The 23,832-nt window shown below is 41.9% G+C and overlaps 1 protein-coding gene and 1 long non-coding RNA gene across 2 annotated transcripts in view; both read left to right on the forward strand.

The window, feature by feature from the left end:
* The window catches only part of LOC115896951, a 37,115-nt gene extending 32,143 nt beyond the window's left edge, over positions 1 to 4,972 (forward strand). Inside the window, exon 3 of the long non-coding RNA XR_004056899.1 lies at positions 4,884 to 4,972. This is a non-coding gene — a long non-coding RNA (uncharacterized LOC115896951). The remainder of the gene's footprint in view (positions 1 to 4,883) is intronic.
* A 785-nt stretch (positions 4,973 to 5,757) lies between these two features.
* CD109 (CD109 molecule) overlaps positions 5,758 to 23,832 on the forward strand; it is a 147,637-nt gene continuing 129,562 nt past the window's right edge. The window contains exons 1-2 of the mRNA XM_010372224.2: positions 5,758 to 5,953; positions 7,057 to 7,229. Of these exons, the coding sequence (XP_010370526.2) occupies positions 5,880 to 5,953; positions 7,057 to 7,229 (247 nt within the window). The 5' untranslated portion in view covers positions 5,758 to 5,879. The remainder of the gene's footprint in view (positions 5,954 to 7,056; positions 7,230 to 23,832) is intronic.

The raw sequence follows: 23,832 nt of genomic DNA on the forward strand, positions 1-23,832 counted from the left end.
CATGAAGAAATGCTTATGATGGAATAATTAAGTGGGAAAAGTAGGATACAAAGTTGTATTATATTTATAACGTAATTACTCTTTAAAAAAGATACCAGCGGCCGGGCGCGGTGGCTCAAGCCTGTAATCCCAGCACTTTGGGTGGCCGAGACGGGCGGATCACGAGGTCAGGAGATCGAGACCATCCTGGCTAACACGGTGAAACCCCGTCTCCACTAAAAAATAAATAAATAAATAAATAAATACAAAAAAAAAACTAGCCGGGCGAGGTGGCGGGCGCCTGTAGTCCCAGCTACTCGGGAGGCTGAGACAGGAGAATGGCGGGAACCCGGGAGGTGGAGCTTGCAGTGAGCTGAGATCCGGCCACTGCACTCCAGCCCGGGCCACAGAGCAAGACTCCGTCTCAAACAAACAAACAAACAAAAACCAAACAAAAAAAAGATACCAGCAAATTATGTGGAGAAAGAGAGAAAGGAAATACAACAAAATGAAATAATGCTTGTCTCTGGGTAGTGGTAAGACTGTAGGAGATTTCTTTTTTTCCTTTTTTTTTTCCTTATCTTTCTACGTTTTGTGTACTGAGCAGCTACTCTACCTGACCTCTCACCCCTTCTCCAGGGGGCTAGATAGGGTCACCTTCATCTTTCTGCCCCGTTCCTCCCCTCTTCCCTTTCAGCCACCCACCTGCACTCTGCTTTCTTGCTCTTCTCCCCAGCCACCAGAACCCACAGGCAATTAACACTTTCTGGACAAAGGAGCCAAGGTTTTCCCCATCATTTTTCTAAAGACAAAAGTGCATGGCTGGGGAGGGAGACTAGAAAGGCAAATAACTGCTCCCTGCCAGTCCTGGTCTCACCCCTCTCAATGTCCATCTGATGGGGACATGGACTCAGGTGGCCCCCGGGAAGCCCCCAGCTGGTGTCATGGACAGAGCAGACTCTATAAAGGGGAGGTGGGGTACCCCATACACCTGTATTTTTTACTTTCTGAAGCTTGGTTTAGAGTGCTAGGCAGGTGAGAACACTTGCCCATATTGTTACTAATGCGCTAGTTCACTTTTGTGGGTTTAGGGCCACAATCAGGCCTGTAGCTCCTTTATTTCTCAGAGGCTGTCTTCCTTCAGTTTTTCTGAACTGTGGGTCAAATGCACATGCAGCTCTGGACAAAGGACACTAGCTTCTCCTGCAGGTTACCCATGACATGGAAGTTGGAGGTGGTAAGATGGACATTGATTCCACTTCTCAGTTTTTTCTTTATTCTTACCCACATTTAGCTTTTCTACCCTGGCTGACTCATGTTATGCTCCACACTACACACAGGGGCAATGGCCTGTACAAACTGCCCTACCAGCTCCCATGATTGCTTAGGGTCTGTCTCACTCGTAGTGGTTCTGCCTTTCTCATTGAACCACATCTGTATTACTCTGTTCTTGCATTGCTCTAAAGTAACAAAAACCTGAGACTGGGTAATTGATAAAGAAATTTAATTGGTTCACAGTTCCACAGGCTATACAGGAAGCATGTCAGCATCTGCTTCTAGGGAGTCCTCAGGCAGCTTTTACTCATGGTCTCAACTTTAACATTGCCAAAGTATGGCAGAGTGGACTGATATATGGGTTCGTGGCATCTTACATGGCAGGAGAAGGACCAAAAGAGGTGGGGGGAGGTGCCATACACTTTTAAACCACCAGATCTCATGAAGACTGTCACAGGAACAGCACCACAGGGGAAATCTGCCCCATGATTCAATCACCTTCCACCAGGCCCCACCTCCAACAGTGGGGATTACAATTTGACATAAGATTTGGGCAGGGACACAGATCCAAACCATATCAACACCCTAAAGACAGCTCAGGAGGGACACAGGAACAGTGTGGGATTCTTATCCAAGAGACCATTTGGTTTTCATGGAATAAGCATAGATGATACTTTTGGTATCAAAATTCAGAACTTTTATTCAAAAGAGCTTCTAAGGTGCCTCCTCAAAAATTATTTACTAAAATAATATCACTATTATTGTTTTCTTCTTAAAGGAGATATAATATACATTTATTGTAGGAAACTTGGCATATCCAGGCAATCACCAGGATACTAACATTTTGGTGAATATCCTTCAAGTCCTTCTTCAATACATAGATCTGTAATGTCTATGTACACATAAACACACTTTATTTTTTATAAAAATAGAATGAAATTTAAATTGTTTTATAAAACAGACTTCTCCTCTGATATGGTTTGGCTGTGTCCCCACCCAAATCTCATTTTGAATTGTAGCTCTCATAATTCCCAAGTGTCATGGGAGGGACCCAGTGGGATGTAATTGAATCAGAGGGGTGGGTCTTTCCCATGCTTTTCTTGTGATAGTGAATAAGTTTCACAAAATACGATGGTTTTATAAAGGGGAATTCTCCTACATATGCTCTCTTGCCTGCCACCATGACTTGACTAAGACTTGACTTTGCTCCACATTCGCCTTCCACCATAATTGTGAGGCCTTCCAGCCATGTGGAACTGTGAATCAATTAAATCTCTTTCCTTTATAAATTACTCTTACCTTTATAAATATAAAATTTATAAATTTTCCTTTATAAATTTCCTTTATAAATAATAAAGTATGTCTTTATTAGCAGGGTGAGAACAGAATAATATACCTTCCTTAATAATGTATGACTATTTGCCTCTAGATGATTAAACAAGCTCCAATTAAACAAATAGTTTTTAATTATTTCAGTATTCCATTGCATGGATATACTGTAATTTATTTAATCCTGTTTTTGTCTGTTTTGTGTTGCTATAAGGTAGTACCCAAGGCTGGGTAATTTATTAAAAAAAAGGTTTACTTGGCTTACAATTCTGCAGGCTGTTCAGGAACCATGGCATTGGCATTTGCTCGGCTTCTGGTGAGGTCCTCAGGCTGCTTCCACTCATGTGAAAGGGGAAGGGGAGCTAGTGTGCAGAGATCCCATGGTGAGAGAGGAAACAAGAGAAGCGGGAGGTGCCAGGCTCTTTTTAACAACCAATTCTTGTGGGAACTGAGTACTCACCCCCACCCCCAGGGAGGACATTCATCTATTCATAAGGATCCACCCACAGGACCCAAACACCTCACATTGTGCTCTTCCTCCAACACTGGGGATCAAATTTCAGCATGAGCTTTGGGTGACAAACATCCAAATGATAGCAAACCCAGTATCTTATTGTTACATGTTCAGACCATTTTCAGGTTTCCTTTTGAGACAGAGTCTTGCTCTGTCACCCAGACTGGAGTGCAGTGGCACGATCTTGACTCACTGCAGCCTCCACCTCCTGGGTTCAAGTGATTCTCATGCCACAGCCTCCCGAGTAGCTTTTATTACAGGCGTGTGCCACCATGCTGGGCTAATTTTTGTATTTTTAGTAGAGACAGGGTTTCACCATTTTGACCAGGCTGGTCTTGAGCTCCTGACACAAGTGATTTGCCTGCCTCGGTCTCCCATAGTGTTGGGATTACAGGCGTAAGTCACCATGCCCAGCCCATTTTCAGCGTTTCTTTTTTCTTTTCTTTGTTTTCTTTTCTTTTTTTTGAGACGGAGTTTTGCTCTTGTTGCCCAGGCTGGAGAGCAATGGTGCGATCTCGGCTCACTGCAACCTCCAACGCCCGGGTTCAAGCAATTCTCTTGCCTCAGTATCCTGAGTAGCTGGGATTACAGGCATGCACCACCATCCACACCTGGCTAATTTTGTACTTTTAATAGAGATGGAGTTTCACAGTGTTGGTCAGGTTGGTCTCCAACTCGTGATCTTAGGTGATCCACCCACCTCGGTCTCCCAAAGTACTGGGATTACAGGTGTGAGCCACCACGCCTGGCCTCATTTTCAATTTTTCTTAATGAAAAAAACCCACTTCTGAGATAAACATTTTTCATTAATCCTTTTAACAAATTTTTATTGAATAGCTACTCTGTACTAGGCATGTAATAGCCTCATCTCTATGCAAATCCATATGCCTAAATTTCTGCATGACTACGCCTTTCAACAAACGTGTATTGTTGGAAGGAAGGCATAAACAGGAAGGTGGCATCACTTTAAAATTCACACAGATTTACTTTTATACAATGTGGTTCTAAGCCTTTCTGTAAGTCTTCTTGGGAGGCAACATTATCAACTAATCTTTTGCAGTCCCTCTTATGTTTGCCTACCTCTAGAATAAACCTGAATTTATTAATCCACCTTTATGAACTGAAAGATTGAGAAGAATGTTCTCAGCGTTCCTAACTGCCTTTGCTCATCACAGTGCCCCCAAATTGCCCCCACTTGTAAAGCCTCCATGGCCCACGGTCTGCTAAAGTAAAGCAGAATCCCAGTCCTTGCTCCAGACCTGCCAAGTCAGTGTCCGTTTCATGTGATTCCCATACACACTGGCATGTGAGAAGCACTGAGTTAGATCTTGGTGCTTGGTCCACCCTTGACCCTGGTCCTCCTCTCTCAACAACAGAGGTGAGGAGACCAGCAGTAACAGCTGTGTCAGGAACAGGTCAGCACCCAGGGATTCACACAGACACTTTTGGCTTTTCCTAAGTCCTGCCTGCAAAGGAAGTTGGACACTAAAGATAGGCTGCCTGTAGGAAACGACATAAGGACCTTTGCAAGCTGTTCAGCAGGGAGAAAAAGGGGTGGAACAGGAAAGGGAGGAAAGCAAGTTTCTGGACTCCCCAAACCACAGTGTGTCTAGGTGCTACTTTCTCACTTTTCCTTATTTAGCACATAGCTTTGTCATGAGACATCTTTTTGCTGACCTCTTTTCCGTTTGCATTTTGCCCCATATTAGAATGCTACCATCTAAAACCTCTCTATGAATTAGAAAGTTTACGTTGTCAGGGACTGAATGTGTCTGTTTTCCAACAGTTTCTGGCAGTTCCCTGCTTTTATGGTGTAGTCATGGTGAAACCTGAGTCATCTGAAGATGGTGGCAGTGCCAGAGAGCAGGGGAGAGGAGCTGCAAACAAGCCAGGAAGAGTTGGGCATCAATAACTCCTGGGCACCACCGGCTACTGGCCTTCATTCTGACAGGAGAGCCACCCGAACCCTAATTGTGTTCAGACAGATTGCTCCAAGCTTTGCAGTTCTACCGAATTCTTTCTGTAGCAAAAATATAAAGACATCTTCTTATTGTTTTTCAGGGTTCCAAGTAGCAACACCTAACGTCTGCAGTGCCAGTTCTTTTCTTCTTTTTGTTCTTCTTCTTTTTTTTTTAAGGTGAGAAACCATAACATTTTCCTGGAAAGGAAAGCAGTAGACCTCATTTTTTGTTTTAAAGAAATATAGTTTTTCTCTGTTTCTATTCATATACATTAAATAACTACCCAGGAAATATGACCCGGTTTGGCGCGCGTGTGCGTGTGTGTGTGCCGTTTCTCTAAAATTCTGACTCATAGTCTGGAGGACAATGATTGACTTTTTTCCACTTCACATAGCTGCTGTGAATTTCTCCTCACAAGGATGGGCCTGTTTACTCACCCTGGGCATCGTTGGTAGAGCGCTAGTGTAAACACCCTGAGGAACCCGGTGGGCCGGGGAAGTGGGCGCGCTCTGTTCTCTGCGGCCAGCCGGGACGCCGGGGCCAGGTGGGGCCGCCTGCGTTTAGCGACTGCTTTCTCACCCCCTGGATTGGCGATGTTTGCCACAGCGGCGAGAAGCGCCATTGTAATGGGGATGGGAGGGGTGGAGCCTCCAAGTCCTGTCTCAATTTAGATCTCTTACTCTGCTGTTAGGCGCGCCCATTTCAGATTACTAAACTCGAATTAAGAGGGAAAAAAATCAGGGAGGAGGTGGCAAGCCACACCCCACGGTGCCCGCGAATTTCCCCGGCAGCGGACTGTAGCCCGGGCAGACGCCGTCGAGATGCAGGGCCCACCGCTCCTGACCGCCGCCCACCTCCTCTGCTTGTGCACCGCCGCGCTGGCCGCGGCCCGCGGGTAGGAACGTGGGCCCGCGGGGGGCGCGCGGGCGCGCGGGCCTGGGCCGCTCTGTGGCTCTGGGCCGGGGCTTCGGGGAGGTGGCGGCTGCTGTGCCGCAGCGGGTGGGAAACGCCCGCGCGGCTGCAGTCCCCAGCCTGGCACTGGCCTGGGGGTTTGACCATATGTAGCTTCAGCGTGGCTCTCCATGGGACAGTTACTTTCTCTACTCATGAAGTTGTTTAAGCGTCTCCCTGGCCATAACAACTTTCTGAAGAAGAGTCATTTTATTTTTAGTTCACGTTGCCTCTGCCTTTTGCTTTTCAACTGTTTGCTCCCAGATTGCGTTTCTTCTCTCAAATACATGATGTATTTTTTCTAATCAAGATGTCTCAACCTTAGCATTGCCAAAGTGTGGCGGAGGGGACTGATGTATGAGTTCAGGGGCAGACATTATAGGAAGATAGCAACAGCACCCAATAATGGGAAGCCCCATTCATTCCTAAAGATTTCTGTAGTTGAGCCTTAACCCCAAATTACAGCAGAGAAAATGCTGCTTTAGTGACTTCTTTTTATAATCCGTTATACCTGGAATTTCCACCAGTTGTAGTTTATTTTCAAATGGTATATTTCAGTCAATGGTATTGGTTAAATAATTTTTTATCCTCGTTGGGCAGCTACTCAAACATGAAGGTTTGAATAAGAAACAGGCAAAATCTTAGTTAAACACCACCACCAACAACAAGAAAATAATCACGCTGGGATAAGGTCGTCTGTAAAGGAGAAGCTTAGAGACTTGCTTTGCCAATAACTCCAGTATGCCCCGGTGCAAGTCATTTACATCATGGTTCCTTCTGTGCTGTTCGTGGTTTATAAAATGGAAATAACACAGGCCTTCCTCTAGTAGTGATGCATGAATTACTGCATTAAAATTGATTTATGGGAATTATTGTTGTTTCAGTAGCATTTCGGTGCAGTTGCTAAATAGAGCAGTGGGCAATGTTAACAGAAACGACTGCAATTGGCACAGTATGGAGTCTATCACACTAGGAAATCTGAGGGTCACAAAGGAGAGGAGATGCGAGGATAAGAAACTTTGTTTTTCCTTGTTGGGAACTCTTTAGGCCCAGGTTTCTGGTGACAACCCCAGGGATCATCAGGCCCGGAGGAAATGTGACTATTGGGGTGGAGCTTCTGGAACACTGCCCCTCACAGGTCACTGTGAAGGCGGAGCTGCTCAAGACAGCATCAAACCTCACTGTCTCTGTCCTGGAAGCAGAAGGAGTCTTTGAAAAAGGTAAGATAAACAGCATAAAGTCTTACCCTTCTGCAGAATAATTGGAATATGTTAATAAGGTCATGTGTTAGGTAGTATAATAGAGAAACCCCAAATTTGCAGTAGCTTACCTAATATACTTTTAATTCTCACTCATATAAAGTCCTAGATAGTGTTCCCGGATGGTCTTCCAAGTGCAGATTCAGAGACCCAGGTTCCTTCCATTTTGTGGCTCCATTATCATCATGTGGCTCCCAAGACTGCAGGGGAAGAGCATGGAGTTTCTTCATGGGAGAAGGGGAAGAGCATGATAAGAGCATGTAGAAGGTTTTTATGGGATAGGCCTAGAAATAGCTCACAGCACCAATGCTCATATGTACAGGCAAAAGAGGCTGGGAAGTGTAGGCTAGTGTGTGCCCCAGAAGAGGAAATGGGTTAGTCTCTAACACAAAACCATATTTATTGAGTGCAAAGTATTTTACAGAATAGGCCTGTGGGAAGGAAAGAAAAAACTACACAATAGTTAAAATCTAGTTTTATGGAATATTTCTTAAGCTTTAAAGTAACAAGAAAAAAAGAAAATAGTGTGAAAGTGGGAGCCATTTGTAACAGAACCAAGTTTGGTTCTTGTTTCAAGTCTGGGTTCTAACATGGCCCAAGATTAAATTGGGCCAATGAATGTCTTCTTTTTCAGTACTAAGGGAAAAATAATTTTGGGGGGAAGAGGTAAATACTTAAAACTTTTTTCATTAAAATGAACTTTTATTGCATTTTTTTTTCCTTTTTTAGATTATTATAATTGCTTTTAGAGACAAGCTGTCAGCATGTTGCCCAGGCTGGTCTCGAACTCCTAAGTTCAAGTGATCCACCCACACTGGCCTCCCAAAGTGCTAAGATTACAGGCATGAGCTACTGTGCCTGGCTGAGACATACATTTTTATAAAGTTAAGAGTTATTTTTAAAAAAATCATTTAAGGCATGTAATGAAGGGTGGATGGTATTCCATAACGGTTCATTATAGAAGTGTTTATTCTCTACAAGCATAGAGAAATGAACACCATCATGAAATGAAATAAAAGTAAAAGTTTATCTGCATCTTTGGTTCTTTCCCCACTGGAAGTTCACTGGGTAGGTATATTTGGAATAGGAGTCAGGACGAGATGGTGTGTGTAGGGACAAGTCACTTTTGTCCCTCATAGAAGCAATGTCAGGGAAGTGGGAGGTCTTATTTCCCTGGAGGGGAAGTATAGGTTAGCCCTTAAGATCTGAGTTTGAATCCTGGTACTACTTTGCTACTAGTTGTGTGATCTTGGGTAGGTTACTTAACTGCTTTGAGCCACAGTTTCCTCATCTATAAAATGGAAATAATGAAATTGACTTCCCAAGGCAGTTATAAAGTTAAAATCTGTGTGTAGTACCTCTTAGGCATGCAATAAACAACAATTGCTAATATTATTAGTATAATAATACTGCAGAAGAGGATGCAGAAAGTCCATTTCCTTTTTACATGGGGGCAGACTTCAACTTTCATTATTGAACTATCATTTCTGAAAATGAATAACTCCTGATCTTATGATGGTTGCTGAAGAAAATATTGAAATATTAAATGACAAGACATAATACTTAAGGTAGTTCCACATTCATTGTTTATTCATTAAGAATTTATGAGTGGGAAGAGGGAGGGGATTGAAAAACCACCTATTGGGTACCACACTTATCACCTGGATGATGATATAATGTGTACACTAAAACCCTATGACAGGTAATTTTCCTGTATAACAAACCTGCACATGTATCCCTGAAACTAAAATAAAAGTAAAAGACAAAAACGAATTTATAGTATTGGCTCCGCTAGTGTGGCAGTTTTCGTGCAATGCAGAGGTCCAGAATATATATGGATGTTTTTGATAAATATTTGAGCTTTGCTTGGACATTTACATACTCTAATTCTAGAATTTCACCTGCTGGGTCTTTTCTGTGATCTCCAATATCAGTCTCTCTCTTTTTTGCAACAAATGATACCTGCATTGGGGGTGCATGTTGTTGTGGCTTGGTTTTCAACTTTATTCTTAGATCTTCTCATGGGAGAAGGTTTCCTCATATGCCCATGGGAAAGTTCAAGTACTCAAGACTGGGTCGGGCAAAGCTGTCCTGGGAGCAGAATCGATCTGTGGAAAGGAAAAAGGGAAAATGCTGCTGCTGTTGTGGGCTGTTTTTGACTCTATCGACATAGAGTTTCATTGACAATGGCATTGCTAGGAGCACTCTCCTCTTTCAAAGGAGAATGTTACTGTATTATCAGAGGCTGGGAGTTATTGTTCTCAGAGCAGATGCTTCCTGTAATGTGAGGACTTGAGGATCAAGACACTTCTCCCTGCTTGTCTTCACATCCTTTGCTTTATTTGGCTCCTCCAGTTGTAACAATATGTAGCTAAACCAGGACTTCTAAATCAGGGGTCTGGATCTTCAAGTATCTGGATGTGGACTCATGTTTTGTTTTTTCTCCATCACATAAACACCAACAAATAAATACCTTTTGTTTTTAAGAGACAGGGTCTCACTCTGTTGCCCAGGCCAGAATGCCGTGGTGAAATCATAGCTCACTGCAACTTGGAATTCTTGGGCTCAAGTGATCCTGCTGTCTCAGCCTCCTGAATAGCTGGGACTACAGGCAAGTGCCAGCACGCCTGGCTAGGTTTAAATTTTTTTTTTTTTTTTTTTTTTTTTTTAGAGATGGGGTCTTGGTATATTGCCCAGACTGGTCTTGAACTACAGGACTCAAGTGATCTTCCTACCTCAGCCTCCTAAAGTGCTGGGATTAAAGGTGTGAGCCCGATTGTTTCATCATTTTCTTATGAGCCACCCCACCCCCACAACAGAAGGTTGGTTTTAATAAAGATTTATTTTGTAGTAGAGCTGGGTAAGGCAGTGGACTGTTTCTTAGTAGCTTATTTCCAGCAGTTCTGTACTTCTTAGAAATCCTCAGGGTAGGGAGGTGTTTTACCCAAACCACAATAGATTTCTGTCTCAATTTGCGTCGGAAATAGTAATAACTAAAGGGTTCAAATGGAAAATGTATTTAATAAAGGTGAAAAAGTATGGCATTTCTTTAGGGAAGAGTTCATTTGTTTGTTTGCCAGATATGGGGGAGATTTTATTTACATTCCCACTTTTATGGCCAGGAGTGTAGGTTATATTACTTATTCATTTAAAAAATACATTAATTCTATATTTATTGGGGATTGATTGTAGTTTTTTTTTTTTTTTTTTTTTTTTTTTTTTTTTTTTTTTTTTTTGAGATGGAGTCTCGCTCTATCACCCAGCCTGGAGTGCAGTGGCGCGATCTTGGCTCACTGCAACCTCCGCCTCCCCGGTTCAAGCGATTCTCCTGCCTCAGCCTCCCTAGTAACTGGGACTACAGGCATGTGCCACAATACCTGGCTGATTTTTTGTATTTTTAGTAGAGACGGAGTTTCACTGTGTTAGCCAGAATGGTCTTGAACTCCTGACCTTGTTACCTGCCCGCGTCGGCCTCCCAAAGTGCTAGGATTACAGGTGTGAGCCACCGCGCCCGGCGATTATGGGCTGTTTTTGGTGATTAATAGACCTTTAGGAAAAGTATTTCTGCTACACTTTGCAGAGTTCTGGAAAGGTGTATTAATGCCTTTCTAGTAGTGAGATTCAAAAGATTGCTTGTCACTGTCACCACTGTCACCGCCTCTACCACCATCAGCATCATTGCCGTCATCTCCACAGTGATTAGAACTATGTTCCTAATCTTATCTTCCTTTGCATAAAGAGTTAGTTAAATAAACATAATTGACAAAACATAGTAAAAGTTCAGCATGTAATAATTACCAGAGGAGAGAAGATGGCGCAGCTATTGGCATTTGAAATCAAGTCAGACTATTGTATTGGGTGGAGAGTGAGTCTGTCCCTTTATCTCTTCCCATATAGGTATATATTTTTCTTTTTCCTTACTGTGAGGTTGCTCTGGAGTTCCATGCCAAATCAAGAAAAAAAAGTTAAGAACATTTTGAGATCTGTCCTCTCATCTGTTAAGGCATATAAAATAATTAAATTTTTGTGATGTCCTTGAAACCATAATTTCTGTTTTATTTTCCCTTCTCTTGCTACAATTTGACATTTTCATTTGTAAACTTTCAGTGGTTTTCCTGAACAAGAGTCACTTCAAGTAATAAAGAATATAGGCTTTCTCCCTCATTAATGAATTCATCGTCATTAGTTTCATGTAAACCTGATTTAAGAAAAAAATCCTAGAGGCTGAGTGCAGTGGCTCACAACCATAATCCCAGAGCTTGGGAGGCTGAGGTGGGAGGATTGCTTGAGCCCAGGAGTTTGAGACCAGCCTGGATAACACAGTGAGATTATATCTCAAAAACAAAAACAATAGAACCCCCAAAACCAAAAACTCCCAAAAAGCTAAATCGAAAATGCCTACTGAAAAATCTGGGGACTTTGCAGGGACGTCTCCTGGTAAGTGCCTGCTGGTTTGGTAGCACCATTTTTTAAATGCTGCCAATCCTACTTCCATCTTCCCATTGAGTTATTGGGGTGGGATGTGCTCTATAAATGTGTCTATAGCCTTTAATAACTTGCTTTTTCTTTTTGCCCTAAAATTCTGGAGAGTTAATGGAGTGTTAACCTTCTTTTTAAAAAGATTTTTAAAAAAATGTTTTTTTCCTTTGTTGTCTTTCTCACATTGACTGTGGTATGTTTTATTTTCCATCTTGGCTCAGTAAGGGTGGGAAATTTTTAAAAATTGAGATATTAGCTGAAAAACTTAAAAAAATCATCCAGTTCGGTTAGGATGGTTTTCTGGTGGAAAAAAAAGCTCCTGAACATGCATTTCATGCCTTGTCGATAAAAATCAGTCCCATGGTCTTTATGAAAGTAGATTAATTAGTGTAATGTGTGGGCAGATCTCCCAGAGCAGGTTTTCACAGGCAGCTTTGCCAACAGAACTCAGTCTGAACCTGCAGTTATGTGAGAATTATTTTTAAAGGGTGTAGGCTTTTCATTCACACATCGTCTTTGCTATTGTGTGTGATGTATATTAACAGGTAGGTGGTGCCTGAGAATAAAGGACCACAGCGTAATCACGATGTGCCTGGGCTCTGGAGCCTGGCTACCTGGGCACAGGTGATGGCCATTCCACTTAGTGGTTGTGTGGCTGTGGGCAGTCATGAACTCACCAGGCTTCAGTTTCATCATCTGAAAAATAGTGGTTTCTGCCTTATACAATTATATGGATATTGTGAGGATTAAATGAGGTAACATATTCAAGGCACTTAACACAAAGGAATTATTCAAGAAAATGGTAGCTATTGTTACTAGAAGAGAGTAGCAACAGTTTATGTCAAAGGCAATTATTAATCACCTATTGTGATGGTCTTCAACTGGGAACTCTATAAAAGACACACCCCTAGGAAGGGATTGGAAGGGATTTAACATATTAAATATCCAGTTTCCTCATAGTACCAAGGACTTTATGCACAATATTTGATTTTAACAACCTGATGAAGTAGATACTCTTGTCTTCATTTTGGAGGTGAGGAAATTGAGGCAAAGAGAGAACAATTAGTTTTTCTGAGTTAACCCAGTTAGTAAATGGTGAAGCCTAAATTTGTAGTTAGTTGTATCTGAGGTCCACAGACAATAAGGTTTTCTATTGCTGGGAAGAGAGTGAAGTATTTTTGTTTCCTTGATTTTGGGATATTGATGCAATGTTGCATAGTCATCTTCCACTAAAATCATTTTCACATTTGCTTGCAGTAATGTAGACCTGGATCTAATGAAATCTAATTTGAATAGAAAGAATTACAGGATGAAATGCTAGCTCTCCTCTTAGTTTACTTTCAGCCTCATAGAATTTTGGAGCTGGAGGGGACCTCAAAGATAAGCCAATTCGATCACCTAATATATGGCTGAGGAGACTGAGGTGAGGCATGGGATCTGGGGATTTTCCCAAGGTCAAATCATTTATTGGTGCAGAGTTCAGGTTGAAACAGATTGCAGGTTCCCAAATTTGCAGTCCAGTGCTATTTCCATTATACTCTATGAAACTTTCCTAACATATGGAGAGCTGAGCTTAAGACCTAAGATATATTTACAAATGCTGATTCTTCTGATATGGAAGAAAATAAGGCTAACTAAGGAGTTTAAAAATGCTTACTTGCATATTGTAAAAGTTTCTTATTTTAGCTCAAGGTGGAGTTGCTCTTTATGCACTAATGGTTCTGTATAAGGGATGGGGGCTGGGTTAGAAGCTTCACAGACCTTTTAAAAACTAAATTCTGTTGCTGTGTTTCTCAAAGTGCAAATTATATTTATTAAAAAGGCTGATTCATGGCCTCCCTCAAGACATAGGTAAGAATCAAGAATCTCAGCTGGGTGTGGTGGCTCATGCCTATAATCCCAGCACTTTAGGAAGCCAAGGTAGGTGGATCACTTGAGGCCAGAAGTTCAAGACCAGCCTGGCCAACATGGTGAAACTCTGTTTCTACCAAAAATACAATTAGCTGGGTGTGGTGGCGCGTGCCTATAGTCTCAGCTACTCGGGAGGCTGAGGCAGCAGAATCGCTTGAACCCAGGAGGCAGAGGCTGCAGTGAGCCGAGATTGCACTGGTGTACTCCAGCCTAGGCGACAGAGCAAGACTCTGTCAAAAAAAAAAAAAAAAAAAAAAAAAAAAAGAATCTAACTTTATGTTCCACCATCACCACAGGTGATTCTTAGTCACATTAGAATGAGAACAACTGCCTTTTGGTATCTCACAAATTGTGCTCGACCAAATGCTGGAAAGCTCGAGGGTGAGTAGCATGCCCCTGCAAGCCTGTGATGATTCATGGCAGCGGAGGGAAGGCTCCTCCTGGACTTTCATGTTTGCTTTTCAGCAGCCTTCAACCCTAAGCGCTGGTGTTCGTTTTCAGCCACCGAGAAACATGACTTGGGGTTTGATTGTGAATCAATGATTGGGTGAAGTTAAAAGTGAACACACTGATTCTTTAAACTCCAAGTTAAACATGTGCTGCTCCTCTTCTAGCGCTGAATGAGTCACTGTCCTAGTGACTCACTGAAGGGTTGTGGTGGAAATAGAAAACAGATCCCATAAGAATTTGGGCTGGGTTACTGTCGATCCTTTATGTCCTGTGAAGAGGGCTTTACAAAGCTGAAACTAGTTGTTTCCCCACAGGCATTTCTTCTCATTAATGTATTATTTATTGATTATTTGCTGTATGTGAAACATGAGTGAATGGGGAGTGGGGAATAAGAGAAAGGAAGGCACTGGAGGAGATTCAGAGGTCCCAGAAGGATAATATAATATTAATAGTGCAGAAGGCTGGAGGAGTTTTTATTTTTTGTATAAAAAATTCAGTGTGGTTTGTAAACAGTGCTTCTTGTATGTGACCCTGTGCCTGGTACTGTTACCTTTTACTTCCAGAGCTATACAGATGTCCATTCATAAATGTCCCATCTCTGCTGACATATTTGGCATTTGGAGGGAACAGTTACTTCCTGTACTAGAGACGGGAAGGGTGTGCCGGAGGAAAGAGCTGCTGGGTGGGTATGGCAGTTAAGAAAAGGAGATAGGGGTTTGTGTATATATCTTTTGAAAAGATGTTTCATTCTGCTTTGGATATGAGTTTGGGGAGACATCCAGGTGGAGATGTCCAGCAGATAGTTTTGAAATTGCAGCTGGGTAGAGAGATTTAGGCATTGTTTTCATAGAGGTAGACAGTATTTTGAAGTCCTGGAAATACATAAGATGCACAAGAGAGACAGAGCTCATGGAAAGAACAAGACTTTTGAGAGAAGCTTGGAAAGAGGAAAATAAGTGAATGAAAGGGAGAAGACCGGACACAGTGGCTCATGCCTGTAATCCCAGCAACTTGGGAGGCTGAGGTGAGCAGATGGCTTGAGCGCAGGAATTTGAGATCAGCCTGGACAACATATTGAAACCTCATCTCTACTAAAAATAAAAAAAATTAGCTGGATGTGGTAGCATGTGCTTGTAGTCCCAGCTACTCAGGAGGCTGAGGCGGGGAGTTCTTGAGCCTGGGAGTTCAGAGCTACAAGTGAGCCATGATAGTGCCGCTGTACTCTAGCCTGGGTAACAAAGCATGGCCCTGTCTCAAGAAGAAAAAAAAAAAAAAAGAAAAGAACAGACAACGAGCAGTCAGAGAAGGATAGATTGCAAATGTTTCAGAAGCCAAGGGAAGAAGTAGTTCCAAGAAGGAAGGTTTAATAGTATCAATTCTCTCAGAAGGCTAGAGAAGAGAAGATGAGGACAGAGGAAAGAACATTGATGACCCTTAAGCAAATGGCTTTAAGTTGAATGTTGGGAGCAAAAGCAAATTTGAAGGAATAAATGGATGGTGATAAATATAATCAGAATTTATTTTTCCAGAAGTTTGGTGGTTGAAAGGAGAGAGGTGGATGTTCTCTCAAAAGGCACATTAGAAAGGTGAAAGTGGTCAAGGCAAAGGAGAGGGTGGATAATTCGTGGTTAGAAGTGGTGAGATCAGTATTAGGGGCAGAGGGAAGGGGATTATCCTTAAAAAACCCTCATACTTTCTTCTTTGCAGAAAGAAAGAAATAGAAGAGAATCAGTAAGGAAAGAAATATTTTGAGGTATGAAATTGAGATGAAGAGGCCGGGCGCGGTGGCTCAAGCCTGTAATCCCAGCACTTTGGGAGGCCGAGATGGGCGGATCACGAGGTCAGGAGATCGAGACCATCCTGGCTAACATGGTGAAACCTCGTCTCTACTAAAAATACAAAAACCTAGCCGGGCGAGGTGGCGGGCGCCTGTAGTCCCAGCTACTCCGGAGGCTGAGGCAGGAGAATGGCATAAACCCGGGAGGCGGAGCTTGCAGTGAGCTGAGATCCGGCCTCTGCACTCCAGCCCGGGCGACAGAGCAAAGACTCCGTCTCAAAAAAAAAAAAAAAAAAAAAAAGAAATTGAGATGAAGAATAAAACTGAAATACAGTTTTAGGAAAACTTATCTACCCACCTGTACATTGCACAGATCTGGCCACCACTTTATAGGAAATGGGGGTAAAAGTTAAAAGTAGTGGCACACCAGAAAGAGAAACACAGGATTGGAGATCTTCCCTGGTGGTGCCCTAAACTGGGTCACCACTGAATTGTAGGAAATTGGAATACAGGGGCTGGAAGTCATATTCATATCTGGGGGAGCTAACACAGAGGGGAAAGAGAAGAGGAAAGGGCTGTTTACCATGAAGATATGCCTCAGTTGAAGCTCAAGAGGACTGGGTGGAATTACTTTATTACTGCCGTGGTTGTCAGTGAATTTGTAATTCACCATCTCTTGGTCTGGGCCAAGATGACCAGCATACGAAAGTTGCAATGATAAAACTTGGCGAGGAGGATTAAAGTGGTTCTTGGTCTGGCTCTATCTCTTCCATTCTTCACTTCCCTTGGAGAATTCTTTGAGGTTTCTTCCTTTTCTTCCCTTGCAAGGCTCAGGGTGAAATTGGTCAAAGATTTGGTGGAGGGGGTAGCAGTAGGTAGGTAGATGGCAGGTCTGTGGGTTGTTAGTTCTGAAGAAACGATTCATAAGTTAAAATCCGAAAACCAGACTGGTAAAGAGCTTGGAAATAAATGGAGAGGAACATTTATTATTATTATTATTATTTTTATTTTAATATTATTATACCTTAAGTTCTGGGGTACATGTGCATAACGTGCAGGTTTGTTACATATGTATACTTGTGCCATGTTGGTGTGCTGCACCCATCAACTCGTCAGCACCCATCAACTCGTCAACACGCATCAACTCGTCATTTACATCAGGTATAACTCCCAATGCAATCCCTCCCCCCTCCCTGCCCCAATGACAGACCCCGGTGTGTGATGTTCCCCTTCCCGAGTCCAAGTGATCTCATTGTTCAGTTCCCACCTATGAGTGAGAACATGCAGTGTTTGGTTTTCTGTTCTTGCGATAGTTTGCTGAGAATGATGGTTTCCAGCTGCATCCATGTCCCTACAAAGGACACGAACTCATCCTTTTTTATGGCTGCATATATTCCATGGTGTATATGTGCCACATTTTCTTAATCCAGTCTGTCACTGATGGACATTTGGGTTGATTCCAAGTCTTTGCTATTGTGAATAATGCCGCAATAAACATACGTGTGCATGTGTCTTTATAGCAGCATGATTTATAATCCTTTGGGTATATACCCAGTAATGGGATGGCTGGGTCATATGGTACTTGTAGTTCTAGATCCTTGAGGAATTGCCATACTCTTTTCCATAATGGTTGAACTAGTTTACAATCCCACCAACAGTGTAAAAGTGTTCCTATTTCTCCACATCGGAGAGGAACATTTTTAAAGAACACCTAGTAGCTCCCTTTTGGCAGGGCTGTGTTAGGAATTTACATTTATGAATATGTAACTGGCAGAAATGATTTAGTATTACAAACTTAAGTTTCACTGCAATATATGTTAAAGCTCTTCAGGAATATAGATAAGATGGGGAATTTATTATTCTCAGCACTTCAAATTTATTCAGCACCAAACTACATATGGCACAATGCTGGGTGACAAATATTTGGTGACCACACGAGGTTCTTGTGCCCATGCTCTTCGCAGGGAAGCAGAGTAGCCTTCATTTGATGTGTCAGCCCAAGTTGATTGTAGAGGCTGATTGGAGTGCTATGTTGACAGTTTCAAAGTCAAGCCTAGGTTTTCTGGACTAGAGAGCTGGATGAATTAGCTGTGTCTGCCATGGGCATGGGAGTTGGGGAATGTGGTATGAATGCTGCGAAGGATTCTGCAGCCCATCCATACATTTTATTTATGGATCAGTTGAAGAGGAATGGTCGAAGAGGAATGGTAACCTACAGAGCTACATAGGGGCTTGAGGTAGTAACAACATGGATAAGAGAGGAAAGATGAAAGAGTGGGTGTATCCAAATAGTAAATGAGAGTGCAGCAAGCTACAGAGGAGGAACAAGGAGAGAAGGAATATGAGGTTATGTTTGCACTACTGTTTTGGAAGGAATAGCTGGGTCTGTCCTGCACTTTTTGGGAGGCACAGTGGGTTAGAATGGGCGCTCGGAAACCACATTGAAATTGAACCCTAGCATCACCTAATAATAGTACCCATCTCATAGCATTGTTGAGAGGATTAAATGAGATAATACTTAAGAGCTGTATCATCCAATATGGTAGCTACTAGCCACATGTGGTTTTTGAGCACTTGAAATGTGGCTCATACAAATTGAGATGTGCCATGAGTATAAAATACACAATGGATTTTGAATACTTAGTTCCAAGAAATGCAATAAAACTTGTGATTTTAAAATAATGATTTCATGTTCAATGTTAATATTTTTGACATATTGAGTTAAATAAAATATGTTATTAAAATTAATTTCACTCAATTTTTTCTTTTTTTTTTTTTTTTTTTTTAGTGCACATCTTTAAAACATTTATCACAATGCTTGGTACATAGAAAACACTCAGGGAATGTTAACTATGTTGTACCTGGTGTTTCCCAGTATCAGATATTAATACTGATGCCGACCATGAGCCCGTGGCATGAGTCCAAGTCTCCCTGCTGATGACTCATTTTGGCTTGGGTGGATCTTCAATCTTATTCCTTATCCCTTGAAGAAGAAGAAAATCTCCCTAAAAAGAGCCACAGAGGTCGGCAAAATTTCTGTAAAGGGCCGGATGCTAAGCATGTAGGTTTTGCCAACCTTCAGGTCTTTACTGCAGCTGCTAACCTCTGCCTTTATAGCTTGGAAGCAGCTGCAGATGGTGTGTAAACAGATGAGCATGGTTGTGTACCAACAGACTTTATTTACGGATGCTGAAATTTTGAGTTCATATAATTTTTACTTATCATGAAATATTATTCTTCTTTTGATATCCCCCCCAGCTATTTAGAAATGCAAACCCATTCTTAGTTCATGAACTGTAGAAAAAACAGGCGTGGGCCAGACTGGATCTGTAGGCTGTGGATTGCTGACCCTGCCGTTAAGAATGCCCTGTACATTTAGCAGCCAAGAACCTTGCTTGACTTTGGGTTTTTCATTTGTACTTAACCTAACATTTACTTTATAGTGTACCATTTTATTTATTTTACTTTTAGTAGGTTTGTGTTTGACCTGCTTTTTTTTTACTCAGCAGTCTAAATGGAACAAAACTTTGTTAATGAAACTCAAATTTATTAAGATATTTGTAAGCAAAGGGAAAAGAGAGAAAAATATAAAAGGAGTATGTAAGGGACGAAAGGAGATTTTTTTGTTTGGTTTTGTTTTGCTCAGAATACTTTCCCCATAGTTATTTTGCCTTAAAGTGACATTAAACTGTGAAGCAGAAACATTGTATTTTTAAATCTTACTTTAAGTTTTTAAAATTTTTTATTTTTATAGATTTAGGGGGTACATGTGCAGTTTTCTTACATGGATATTTTGGGCAGTGGTGGAGTCTGGGCTTATAGTATAAACATCAGCCAGATAGTGTATGTTGTATCCATTAAGTCATTTCTTATCCCTCACCTGCCTGCCATATGAATCTCCACTGTCTATTATTTCACTGTCTAAAAAATATTGTATTTTATACAAAAATTAGCCAGGTATGGTGGCTCACATCTTTAATCCCAGCTACTGGGGGGCTGAGGCAGGAAGATCGCTTGAACTTGGGAAGCAGAGGTTGCAGTGAGCTGAGATCATGCCATTGCACTCCAGCCTGGGCAACAAAGTGAGACTCCGTCTCAAAAAAAAAAAAAAAAAAAAAAAATTGTATTTTGAAGTTTTGTTTTCCATGAATTTGTGGGCGAAAACCCCTATTTCTCACCTTGTTTATCTGTAGATCAAAGAAACTGCTGAAACACGAGGAAAAAATTTAGTAAATTGATAAAGAGATCAAAATTTTCAGCTAAAAAAGTGATAATAAACTTAAATGTATTATTGCATGAGACTGAGTAGCAAAAGGCTGCCAAAAATAATTAGGCAGCAACACTAAGTCAGGCATATATATATATATGTGTGTATATATATATATATATATAAATAGTGGAAAATCCACTTTTTTTTTTCATAGAGAGTATTTCTGTACCTAGTTGGATTTCCATTTACACAGTACTCCTTCCCTTCAATGATTTTCCAAAGCTATTTGGTGAGGACAGATGTCAGAAGAGGCAGCATATAATGGTATTATCGAGTATGTTTAAAAAGTTAAGGAAAGGTTAGTTTTTGTGTATGCTTATTACACAATTTAAAAATAGCTTTGACTCTATTTGTAAATCAAACGGCCAGTTCTCAGGCTGTGCCAAATGCAAAGTCTTCAAACAAGGTTTCTTCCGAGTTGCTTAAGCAGCACTGGGAAGGAGAAAGCATCTGAAAGGGATTTGAGATTGACTGTCTCTGGTTATACACAGAAATGATTGGAGTTTTATAAAGTTATCTATAAAAACGCTAAGAAGAACCTTACATAACAGAGTGTGTCTTTAGTTAGTGATTTAAAAGAGTGCCATACTGGGTTTCAAAAGGTGGTGACCATTTCCCGTGTCTGAATGGAGCCTCGCCAAAAGGAAGAAAAATGTTCACAACAATTTGCAAATACTATCTATTTAATTCTCAACCTAGCAACAGCGGAGAAAGAGATTATTATTCCTCTCTCATCTATACTGCCCCCACTCTCCTCCCCGCTGCTCCCGATTTTGTGTTTTCGTTGTGTAAATTATTTCTAAATGAATAGAACTTTCAAATAAGTCCTATGCTAGGACTTCATAAGTGCCTAGGAAATTCCAAGCTGTATTTGTAAATTTAAAGGGAAGATCAGCAGAAAAAAATGTCAAGTACTTAAAATCGACCTTTTAATAAGAACACATGAGACCAGTGAGTAGGCCTTAGATTGGATGTGTCCACACATCCTCTGAGTCGCTCCCTGGATCCAGCAAGAAATAGGGGTGGGTGGGACATCTCTGTCCCTACAGTATAGCGTTTGGGAAGAGTCCTTGTATTTTGTATTTTTATTTGTTTTTAAATAGAGATGGGGTCACACCATGTTGCCCAGGCTGGTCTTGAACTCCTTGCCTCAAGGGATCCTTCTGCCTCAGCCCTCCCAAAGTGCTGGTATTATAGTTGTGAGCTGCCATGCCTGGCCTGGGTAGGACTTCTGTTTCTAACTCTGTATCTTTCTTGCATCTGTGAACAGATAAGGTCATGTGTCTGAGCATTAGGACCCAGGCATGCAGCTGAACTTCTCTTCCAACTTCTCTCTAGTGAGAGAATTCCTCAAAGATTTGACTTGATTCAGAGCTGCATTAAAAACAAAAGACAAAACAAAAAACACTTCTACTATGAAATGAGGTTTCCTGCACTTCAAATCTGTTTAGCTTGTTTTGAAGTGCCAGAATGCTTGGCCTCCAATAAATAAGTCAATGTCCGAGAGCCTCATTTGGATTGTAGATTCCCAACTGTTTTTTTGCTTTCTCCTTGCTGATGTCATTGGATAAAAATAAATTACCACCCCCACCCCCGTCATTCTTCATCCATATACCTTTGCTGCCGGTGGGTGGGTGGTAGCTGGTATCAGACCAGGGCAGGAAGGAAGCACATTACTTCCTCCAGTTATGGACCTAGCATAATAGTCAACCCCTGATGATTTATCCTAATACAATGAAAAGTAAGTAACTCTCAATAATGGAGGGTGCTGGTTTGTTGGGACCAAGCTCACTGCAGTTTGTTTCTATTTTATTCCAATGTGGGACATTGTGGTGGATGCTGTGTTTTAAGGCCCAGATCGCCCTTCAGGGTATGAAGGACCTTTTCCCGAGAGCTGCTGGGAGTGTTGTGCCCGACTGCCTTCAGAGCCAGTTCCCTCTGATGATTGTATCAGCTAGAGAATTGCCTTGCCCGTGGTGGCCTCCCTCCTGGGGATGGCCTGCATTATGTGACTGATTGATGTGGGGTATGAAGGTCCAGCCCTTTCATCCCAGTTCAGGACAACTCTCACTGGCTGTGACTGCTTCTGAGCTGCCCTGGTGGATGCCTCTTTGGAGCCTGCGTTGCAGCCCCACTGCTGTCTCCCTTAGTCCAGTTTCCCCCGTTCCCTTCTGCAGGTGGTGATCCACTGAATACTCCTTAGTAAACCTCCTGCATTGTAATTACCATCTCAGAGTCAGCTACTGTTTAATTTTCCTTTGAAGAGGAATGTTTCAGATCTTGGAATCAACTTCAAAACATGTCAAAACTGTGTAGTGTGAAGAATTGACATGAGTTGGGAAAGTTTTTAGTTTTTATATCCTTTTCAGAGTTCCTGTATGACACAAATTATTTTAGAGTTAGCTCCGCTGCTGCAGTGCTTGGAGTATAACTCTAAGTTTCTTCTAAGGGCAACTTTATGGAAGAAGAATCCACAGGTTCTGGTGAGTGATAAACTTGGAGCTGAGGAGAGAAAAGAGTTCAAGATGACTGAGATTTTGAACATCTGTGATTAAGGAAGTGGTGATAGCAACATACACAAACAGGCTATCCAGGCTGTGGAACTTTTACTATAATCAAAAATACGTATAATAAAAACAATAGTGAGGCACAGGGCTGGGACCGGTGGCTCACGCCTGTAATCCCAGCACTTTGGGAGGCTGAGGTGGGCAGATCACTTGAGGTCAGGAGTTCGAGACCAGCCTGGCCAACATGGCAAAACCCTGTCTCTATTAAAAACACAAAAAATCAGCCAGCTGTGGTGGTGCTCGCCTGTAGTCCCAGCTACATGGGAGGCTGAGGCATGAGAATCTCTTGAACCTGGGAGGTGGAGCTTGCAGTGAGCTGAGATCATGCCACTGCACTCCAGCCTGGGCAACAGAGCAAGACTCTGTCTCAAAAACAAACAAACAAAAAAGCAGTGATGAGGCATAGTGACTCACATCTGTAATCCTAGGGCCTTGGGAGGTCAAGGTGGAAGGATCACTTGAGCCTAGGAGTTTGAGAGCAGCCTGGGCACCACAATGAGCCCCCATTTCTATAAAATAATAAAAAAAATTAGCCAGGCGTGGTGGCCTGTGCTTGTAGTCCTAGTTACTGGGGAGGCTGAGGCAGGAGGATCGCTTGAGTCCAGGAGTTTGGGGCGGCAGTGAGCTATGATTGTGCCACTGTGCTCCAACCTGGGTGACAGAGTGAGACCCTGTCCCCTCCCCCCCAAAAAAGTATGTATAATAAAACCAACAGTACAACTGATTCTTTTTTTTTTATTTTTAATTTTTGTGGATACATAGAAGGTGTATATATTTACAGGGTACATGAGATACTTTGAAATAGTCATGCAATGTCAACAACCACATCATAGCAACTGGGGTGTCCGTTCACTCAAGCGTTTGTCCTTTGTGTTACAAACAATCCAGTTATACTATTTTAGTTATTTAAAAATGTGCAATTAAATTGTTACTGACTACAGTCCCCCTGTTGTGCTATCAAATACTAGGTCTTATTCGTTTTTCTAACTACTTTTCGTGCCCATTAACCATCCTCACTTCCTCTCTAACCCCTCACTATTCTCTCCAGCCTCTGGTAAGCATCCTTCTACTCTCTATCTCCATTAGTTCAATTGTTTTAATTTTCAGCTA

Source organism: Rhinopithecus roxellana, chromosome 4 (genome assembly GCF_007565055.1).
Source record: "Rhinopithecus roxellana isolate Shanxi Qingling chromosome 4, ASM756505v1, whole genome shotgun sequence".
Classification (NCBI taxonomy): Eukaryota; Metazoa; Chordata; class Mammalia; order Primates; family Cercopithecidae; genus Rhinopithecus; species Rhinopithecus roxellana.